The sequence below is a fragment of the Eutrema salsugineum genome, unplaced genomic scaffold (genome assembly GCF_000478725.1).
Source record: "Eutrema salsugineum unplaced genomic scaffold, Eutsalg1_0 scaffold_8, whole genome shotgun sequence".
NCBI lineage: Eukaryota > Viridiplantae > Streptophyta > Magnoliopsida > Brassicales > Brassicaceae > Eutrema > Eutrema salsugineum.
This window is the reverse complement of record NW_006256414.1, coordinates 7,145,172-7,155,446: the sequence shown is the minus strand read 5'-3', so window position 1 is coordinate 7,155,446 and position 10,275 is coordinate 7,145,172. Positions and strand designations below refer to the sequence as shown.

Genomic DNA, 10,275 nt, shown 5'->3' with positions numbered 1-10,275 from the left:
TATTTTTACATGGATAATTCAATATGGTATTAAAACTATTTTATTGCGATAGTTATGATTGTTAAACATAATTTATATTACTAAATTTGTTAAAATTTTAAAATATAACATTATTCCAAAGAAATTTTAGAAAATTATAAGCGGAAAGCAAATTTTTTCTATAAATTAATAATTATTAATTTATAGATAAATTAATATCACAATAAATTAATAAAATATCATGGTCCCGACATTATTAATTTATAGAGGTTTTACTGTATGTGTTAAGCGTACGTTTGACTTTTATGAGCCTTATTGGATTATTATTTTTTTCATTTTCTATGTGTTAAGCGTACTTGTTAAAAAAAAACTCATATGATAATTTCATAAACATAGAAAATGGAACAATACTACTTTTAAAATATTTTTTTGATAAATTATTACTTTTTAAATATTAGTATGTTTTAGTAACCTTATTGGATTATTATTAGTTTATAGTTGTAAAAAGTTGTCAATTACAAGAAATCTAACAATTAGAACAGAAGAAGTATAAAACAGGCAATCAAATAGTATAATTTTATCAATTATTACAACCATAAATTATAATGAAGCAACACATACAACAAACTAAAACCATGTTCGTTGAGATTTTTAAAGGGTTTGATAAGGAGTTTGTTAGCAATTAGTTGGGTTTTAAAAAAAAAGAGAAAATGCCTAATTTTTATGGATCAATCCTTGCAGAAAGAATTTATGGATCGATTATTGGGGAGTTTTATAATCTAGGTGGCGAACTAGTATTAGCTTGCTGCTAAAAAAAACGGAATCACTTCTCTTTTCAGTTGAGTTAGCGGACTGGTATTGGCTTGCTGCTAAAAAACAAAATCACTTCCCTCTCCAGTCCAGCCAATTTATCGTGATAAATTAAAAAAAATAATAACAAAATAATATTAACAACTCTTTTTTTGATCTCTAATGTACATGCTCTAACTAAATACACAATCCACACACTGCGTGGAAAATTATCTAATATAAATTATGTTCCACATTCATACTTTTTTTAAGAAGCAGTCACATCTTATTATATGGTCAAGAATGTGAAAATGCCACTCTCGTACCCCCTTTGTAAATCATAATATGCTCCAGAAAGTAAATATGTCAAAGCAAGACTACCGTTTCTTCTTTTATTTTTTAATTTGTGGAATAATTCTTGTGGTCATGAGTCATGGTGTATATATACCAAAAATGTATGTAAAAGGATCAGTGAGAAGCATACTTTTTAGTACCACCTCCTCCTTCAATCGCATGTCTTCTTCTATTATCTACCCGATTTTTTAACCAACCCTGTAAATTCGTTAATGGCCACTCTATCTCGCCCCATCTATCGATTGTTCATCAACTTCCGGGGGAAGGATATCCGCTATGGCTTCGCCAGTCACCTTGAAGCTGCGTTTAAAAGACACAATATCAAGTTTTTCATAGACACACATGAACAAAAAGGCAGAGACCTTGAACACCTCTTTAAAAGGATCCAAGAGGCCACAGTCGCGCTTGCCATCTTATCAACAAGGTATTGTTCCAATTGTGCTCAATATTACTGTAAGTAAATGTTCTCTCTTTTTATTGGATAATCGGGTAGATCATTTGTCAAAAGCCAACTAATATTCAGTGAAGCTTGTAATAGCTGGATATATAATCCGTTTGGAATGACTAAGAGTGATTAAGTGAATCATATTTATTTGGGTAGATAGTCAACTTGACCCCTATCATTGACCTAGCTCCTAGATCCTCTACACATATAAATGCCAATTAGTGTATGAAGATATTACTATTCACAATAGGTATGCGGAATCAAAATGGTGCTTGGAAGAGCTAACGACAATCATGGAAAAAGCGGAAAAGGAGGAAATGGTTGTCATCCCAATCTTGTATAAGGTGAGACCGGAGGACGTTAGGAAACAAAAGGGAGTGTTCGGCAAAAGGTTCAGGAGATGCATTGAAGAATCCACAAGTGAACAGATGGAGACATGGCAAGTGGCTTTGAAGGCTGTGTCAAACAAGATTAGCTTCACGTTGGACTATAATAGGTATACACTCTTTTCTATTTTTCTTATTCATTTCCACTTGGACCGTAAAACCCTAATTAATTAGAGTTCCACCTAAATGTGAACAATATCCTGAAATTGTTGTAATACATATTTTGCAACAGAAACGCCCATAAAGGATTTTTGATGTGACATATTATTCATTTCTAGATAGTCTTTTGTCCATTTTTGTTATCATTTCGGGAGAAAGTCAACGCTTCACGGCTTTAGTTAATCCGATTATTTTCTCCATAGAAACTGAATTATATATTATAGATCGAACTTTTTGACCAAAAAAAAAAATATATTATCGATCGAACCCGTTGCCGTAACAATGTACAACATGCTACACCGGATTGGCTTTTCTCCGAGAGCCAATAGTCACTACTGTTAAAACCCCTTCGGGAGATGGACACGAGAGATGGATAAAGGTTCTTACTGATGTTACCGGCAATGGTCGAAGGCACCAAATCATTTTCAGTGATTTACCCTTACAACATTCATTTCGAACAACTATATTGCACCCGCACTATATCCGTTTCTTTGATAACTGACCAGTGTTTAAGAAAGCGCTAGGTGCTAGGCGGGCAGTTATACAACGCCTAGCGCCTAGAACGCTTAATCGGAGTCTAGACGATTTTTAAGTGTTTTAAGCATTTACGGCGTTTACAAAATAAATAAATTTATTATAGTTTATAGAGTGCAATATATAAAATTACATGGTTTGCTTATAAATAATAAAGTTTACATATTATAAATCTTAAATATATATTTAAAATTCAAATTACACATAAAAAACAGATTTTTTTTATAAATATCAAATATAAAACGATTAAAAGTAACTGTCACGGTATATAAACACCTAGACCCTAAGCGGGCGGTCTATGGACAATCATCGTATAAATCTTATTATAATTTGATTATTGAAATTCTTGTAACATAAACATCACATTTTTATTTTCAATAATTAAGACTAAAATATTGTATAATAAGATCCAACACACAAGTTTTAAGTTATATAAATACTTATACAAAGAAATAAATCATACAAATACTAAAATAAATCATGTAATAAGATCCAACACACAAGCTTTAAGCTATATAAATACTTATAAAAAGAAATTAATAGAACTCTACTCCATTTTTGAAAAGTTGCAACTTATGATGAATACTCTAGATAGATTATTGGTTAACACAATTTATCTGTTAAAGGAAGAGTCGAATTTTTGTTACAACACGAAATTTTTTGGCCCATAAGATGTATAAAAATATTGGGCTCAGATGATATATAATTTAATTGTAACATAATAAACCGTTTACATCAAACAGATTTAGAATCAAATCAATTATATATGTTATTGACATGCTTTTTAATAATCCAACACGCGCTATTTTTTGACAGAACATTATTAAAAATAATTAATATCGTTTGTAATCCAATTTATTAGAATAAATTATTATTTATTAATAATCGCAAAACAGCCTTGTAAATACAAAAAAAAATGTCTAACAAAACTAATAATATATATGGATTATCGATTTTGAATCCTTTTAATCGGCCCAAGCCATTAGACATCATCTGTATCAAGCACATATAATCTCTCTCTAATCCTGAAATTTCAATAACAAAATCATGTAGATCTAAATTTATGAAAATTTTTTTTTTTTTCATAAGTCAATTTAAACAACACAGAGAAACATACTTACCTATTGCGCAAGGTTAAAACTTCATCAATAGGTGAATCAGTGATTAAACGGGACACACCATCATCATCATGATCCTTGATAGACACATTCTCTAAAACATATATATTGGAATATTGTTATGTTATATACAACGATTTTATAAATAACATATTGATGTATCATCAGAGAACATACCCCCGTCAATTGCTACACACCAATCGGTTAACACACATATAGCAAAGGGACCTTCGTATTCTCTACACTTATCTCTTATTTCAGTTGCCAACTCACCGTGTGCAACACACTCTAGCATAAACTCCCTATATTTTGACAAAGAATGTAGTTAATAATTAGTTAGTTAAACTTCAAAAACATATAGTTTGAGATATACTTACTCATCATCTATTATCTTAAATCGAATTGATGATGAAGTCGTTCCATCCGGGTATGTAATAGTAAAATATCTAGCATCTTCGACGACTCCAATCAAATCTGCGATTGTAATTAGTCAAAATAAAGACATTAGTGCGAACTATTAATTTTGCATGAAAATACCAAAATATTCTTACCATTTAGATAATAATGAGCATCTGGGAATTCATAACTCGAGAGGAATGATACAAAATTATAGAACGAATTATTTGTTAATGGTAAAGCTGGTGAAATCGTTGTTCCCTTTGTCAGTGTAATACGTAATCGTGTTTTGTAATACTTTGGATATTAGTCCAGCTGTAAGGATTCAAAGGAAATCCAGTCAACATAAACCATTGATCTTCTTCGCATATTTGATTGAAATGCTCCATCATCTGATTGTTTACCCGAGCCTGTATTCTACAACCCTAGAAGTTTATATGATAACATTAGAACAACAAAAGAACAAATTAGTGTATGTTAAAACAATAAGCATAACCAATAATAAATATCACAAATACCATTATAGGTTAATGAAATTTACCCTTTCATCGACCATAATGAAATTTAGACTTCGATTATCGTCCGAGTAATCCACCACCCAATTTTTGAGTATCTTCACTATAATTCTCCAGTCAGATCTTTGAGAGTCCAATTGACGAATAAAATCATAATCCGCCATTGCATGATGACTATCGTTTAGGGTTATGCAATTTAGAGTATATTTATAAGAAAAAAATGATTTTATATTAATTTATAACCGAAAAGTAAGAATATAAACATTTCAGGATAAATATAGATAAGGAAACAGTATTATCTTCGAGTAAAATATTTAGATATATATATATATATTGAGGTTTTTCTATTTAAAATTATGTTAATATTCCAATTCTCATTGTTACCAATTCTTAAAATTGTTTACTATAACACCATCTATATATTTTAAATGACAAATTTATTGTAAAGAAAATTTACATTAGCTAAATCATAAACATCTACATATATATTTTAAAGATGGTGACTTGTTATCGTGTTCAAGAACGCGTAAATTCAACCAAGTAATTATTTCTTCAGTGAACAAACAAAAACAACTGTTTCTAGATTCTTATTTTTTCTTTCATAGATGCTACAAAATCACATTATTTATAAAACATAGTGTTTAGTAGAACATGATAAAATCAATAACCAAAAACCAAAAAAAAAACGATAACAAAGATAATAATAAAAATCTAAATTATAGCTAGTACATATCTAAAAAACAAATTGTTTAGAGTTATATCAGATTAAAAGGTATACATCGAGTTCTCGTAACACACCAATCGGTTAAAACATAGACGTCAAATGGACCATCATATCCTATGCATTGTTCCTTTATGTCAGATGCTAATGAGCCATGTGCGATACATTCCAATGTATTATCCCTCAAATTACATAATAGAGTTATTGTAAAACTAAATTATCATAACAATAAGCAATAGAAAATAAAAAGAATGCGTTTACTCATTGTCTTTAAGACGAAAACGAAGTGTTAGGACAATTTTTCTATCTGTCTGCACAACTGGTATGATATCTCTTACAATGTCAAGTACACCAATTAAATCTGAATAAACACACATATCAGTAAAACTACAGCGAATTTTTCAAAAAAAAAAACAAAAAAACAATATATGATTATACTAACCAATATGATACTCATGAGCGAAAGGATTATTGATAATCTGTGAAAATTGTACGAAACTGAGGAATGCCTTATTAGATATTGGTATTATACGTGAAACCTTTGTGTCGTCAGTCAGAGTAATCATAAAATCGTGTCTAGTTATCTTATCGCAATCATTACTGAGCAATCGGTTGAGACTAAACCGAGATAACATAATCCAGTGACCTTCATGGCAAACTCGTTCGAAATACTCGAACATCTGATTGTGAACAATTGCCTGAATTCGGCATCCCTAAAATATAAGAAAAAATATAGAAATTATAGAAACAATAAAGAAATATACAGAATCAGAGATTTAATACTAAAGAGTTTAGTTTATAATAAAACTAGTTCTCATCGGTCATAATGAAGCCAAGACCTGGTAATCCCTGTGGATCGTTCACGCTCCACTTTTTCAAAACTTTAACCACAATCTTCCAGTCATCTCTCCATCCATTCATCTCATGAACCAAATCATAACTACCCATGTTTGTCAGATGTTTAGAGAGAATAAAATATCAGAAAGTAGTTATGTTCTGTTGCATCGAGTCTTTATCAGATCATCTATATATACACATATATATTAAATATAAATACAATATGATCACAACCACTAAAAAACAAATTATTTATAACTTTATAATTTTTTTAAAATATAACAAAACACAATCTATATATGTATATCTTCTTTCTATATGATTTAAAAATTTGTTTTAATTCGAAGACAAAACATATGTGTATATTAATGTTTTCATACCGATAAATCATTGTTAAATTAAGGAATTCATGATTGTATTATTATTTTTTATTATTATTTCGATATCCGAATATAATTTGGTTATTAAGGTAGCTAAAAATGTAGATATACTGGACCCATTAATCAATCATGACTTAATATTATTGATATAGGTATACCAGATATTATTATGCAAATAAACATCTAAACATTAAATGAATCTAAATCTCTACAAAAATATTACTGATTTCGATTTTCCTGAAAAATCATCAAGACTAAACACGATTGGGTCCATATCGTAGAATATCTTTACTATCACGATCATTAAAGTTTTTTATAAGGTCTTGGAAAAGACAATTATAGTTAGAAGTCTATTGAAAATTTATGACGACAATCAGTACGTTTTCCTGTGACAAATAGTCGAAGTATATATATATTTCCTAATATGTTTACCTTAGGCAAGTATATTGATTTATAGTACGTTTACTTTAGGCAATTACTCTGACTATACCAAAAATAATGTAAATATTTTCCATAACAGAAGCCACAGAAATCTTATAAAAATGACATAGCCTGACATCGAACCTTACAATATGAGCTATATAAAACACATATAATTCATAAAATATAGTTTGATAATACATCACAAAATTAATATATAAACAATAAGAAAGTATTAAACAAAAGCACTGATCTTAGTTTTAAAAGCAGGCATAAAATTACTAAGTAATGAGTTCGAGAACACAAAGAAGAAACAGTGTAAATAGAGAGGCAGAATAGAGGAAGTCTACAAATAACATCAAACAGTCGATGCTCTCGTCCGTAGTTGGTTCCGCCTACGAAAATAATAAAAAGTCATTACCAAAACGTTTTAAGAAACATTGAAACAATAATATATATAGACCCCAAAATTTTAAATACTCACGTCGCTCTAAATGCATCAACTTTTGCATCGATAGGATTGTACAAAAAATCTGAGCATAGATCATTAGATTGGAGAACCATAGACTTCTTATCGACTCCTAAACAACAATAGACAAAAGTTTTATTTAATATTCAGATTTTAAGACATATATGAGAAAATATGTATATACCTTGGCCATTTGTCATCTTCCAGAACTTTAACACCCAGACAACCGATTCACATGTGTTTCTCAGATATACATCATGGAGACTTATTGCTAGAGAACCACGGGCGTAACATGCTAACCGACCTTCTCTTCTGCCACAAGAAAAAATAATACGAAAATTAAAATATTTGGTTAAGACTTTATATGTTAACAGTCTTTTACATATAAATCAATGGACATGATTCATAATACCGTGCATCTACTATCTCAAATCGGAGATAAGCGAGATTCTCTTCATAAGCATCATTACTTGCATTGCAGAGTGGACCCATATTCACAATAGTTCCCATAACTTCTGATAATAAACGAAATAATAAATTGAATTTAAATCTATTATAAAACTTAACATATATGTTTAGAAATTATCATGCACACCGATAAACTTGATTAATTCTTATAAAAAGTTAAAGATGAAATTCTTACCAATCAGATTGTCGAAAGGAATGGTTCGATCCACAATATCATAAAATCGGAAGCAATGGAGATACAAATTGTACGACCTCGTTCGAATAGGGGTGATAATAGTGACAGAAGTTAACTGCAAACGATGTTTATTGATCGTTGTAAGCATTGATCCAATAGCTTCTTTAACATGAAAGTTGAAAATCCGAATCCACTGTCCCTGTTTGATTTCTTTCCAGCGAGTGGGAAACTCGTTTGGCATAATGGTTGCAGCGATCCGAGTACCCTAGAAAAATAACACAGCCAAAAATAATCATTGAATAATAAACAGAAAACATAAAAGAATAACTTCAAAAAAAGACACATACTTTGATATCAGACAAAACCACCTCGATAGTATTTCCGAAGAATGTTGAATGCTTCCAGAGCCTAACCACCTTGACAAATATTAGACACCATGTTTTGTAAGTATCCAAACATGCAACATCGACAACATCAGACATTTTATAAACTTTTTTTTTTCTTTTTTTCGATCGAAAAATCTGAATAAGTTTTATAAAGAGGAAAACTAAAAGTGACGGAGTATGAGAAAGTGTGTTAGATATGAATAGGACAGACTATGCAGTCGAATAGGCAGTTATTCTTTCTTATAAATTTATTTTCGTTTGAATTATTTTTTAAAAAAAAATTTGAACAGTTACCATTTAAAGCCCCTTATTGTCAAAACCAACAACAATCCACTAATTTATGTCAAGACATTTTCATATCGATATTGACCGATTTGTTCGTTTCATATGCCAGAGAGAATATATTCCATGTTTTAAGTTTCACCAAAGATACACGCAACCTCAATAAGTAAATATACTATTTTACTAAATATAAAACTTTGCTAAATTGCAACACTTTCCATAAAATAATATGATCTCTCTCTATAGCTTATGTTATTTGGACAATTTTATGTTTCAATATTTTAGGAAATGATATATTCATACAACATCATAACAAAAATGACATTTATGTAGACTTATATGTTATAACTTTATGTATCTACTTGGGCAATTTTCCTTAAAATTATATGAAACAGGAAACCTGGAAAGTCAAACGGTTAGGTGCAAACATAAAGTCGTATAATCTTCCCCATAAAGAAATTGAAAAATGAGAAAATTGATTATTATTGCACACCTTATAAATACTGACTTGAGGGTTTCTTTTCAAAAAACTTTAAAATATTTTATAAGTAGTCTTATCGTTTCTGAGAGCATTCATAAGAACATGGCGAACACAAACGAAAAAAAATTCGATGAAAATGGCTTGTTGATCATCAATCCCCCACCATTGGTAATGAGATTCGGTGTCGTGGAACCTAAGTCACCACCTTCACCAACAGATTCCGAGATAGAGCAAGAAGAATTATGGGAACAATTACATTTACTCACCGCATCAAATCAGAAAGCCAAACAGAACACTCCTCAGGTAATACATCCTATTCACTAAAGTTTATTTTAATCATGTCTTACACAATGAATTGTAAAATCTGTATATTCTACTTATGGAGGATGACAAAGGCAACACATCTAATGAGACACTCCAATCAAGTTGCACAAAACGAAAACACGACCTGATTCTAGATCTGGAGATAGGGTTGAAGTGCATGCGTTGCGGTTTTGTGGAGACAGAAATTCGACACATGGATACCGCCGAATGAGTACGTAATCAGAAATATATTTAGATTAATAATGAAAAGTTGTCTAAAATCTATGTTATTGAGTCATTATATTTTGTTATTGATTGCCCATAGAACTCTATGTTTTAGAAACAATTCATGTTTAAATATAATATTGAGTTAGTTTAAAGCTATATAATTTTACAAAAATCTAAATTGGAATGTTTGTGTCTGTGCTTAAAGGGAGAGGAGAAGGAACGTAAAAGAGGAGGTCTGGAGTTTAATCAAGAACCATATCAGTTTCAAATCAATTTCATGTTTTTTTTTCCTGTTTGCAATGACCACTTTAAAGACAGTATGTACTTGGTTTTATTTTCTAAAAACTATTAAGTTTATTTCGATGACATGATAATTTGGTTTTATAGCATTCTCGATATTTACAACTACGTGACAATGTTCATCATATGAAATGTCAATAGATGCCCAAT

General features: G+C 30.1%; 1 protein-coding gene across 2 annotated transcripts in view; it reads right to left on the bottom strand.

Moving 5' to 3' along the window:
• Positions 1 to 1,341: 1,341 nt before the first annotated feature.
• The window catches only part of LOC112087576, a 17,472-nt gene continuing 8,538 nt past the window's right edge, over positions 1,342 to 10,275 (bottom strand). Inside the window, exons 4-8 of one of the 2 annotated variants that reach the window (XM_024157522.1) lie at positions 8,146 to 8,410; positions 7,915 to 8,017; positions 7,687 to 7,814; positions 7,518 to 7,614; positions 7,336 to 7,428 (exon numbers count right to left, since the gene is read on the bottom strand). In XM_024157522.1, coding sequence (XP_024013290.1) covers positions 7,392 to 7,428; positions 7,518 to 7,614; positions 7,687 to 7,814; positions 7,915 to 8,017; positions 8,146 to 8,386 — 606 coding nt within the window. In that variant the 5' untranslated portion in view covers positions 8,387 to 8,410 and the 3' untranslated portion in view covers positions 7,336 to 7,391. Of the gene's footprint in view, positions 1,423 to 7,335; positions 7,429 to 7,517; positions 7,615 to 7,686; positions 7,815 to 7,914; positions 8,018 to 8,145; positions 8,411 to 10,275 lie in introns of those variants that run through there. The other variant, XR_002900156.1, reaches the window with a different exon arrangement.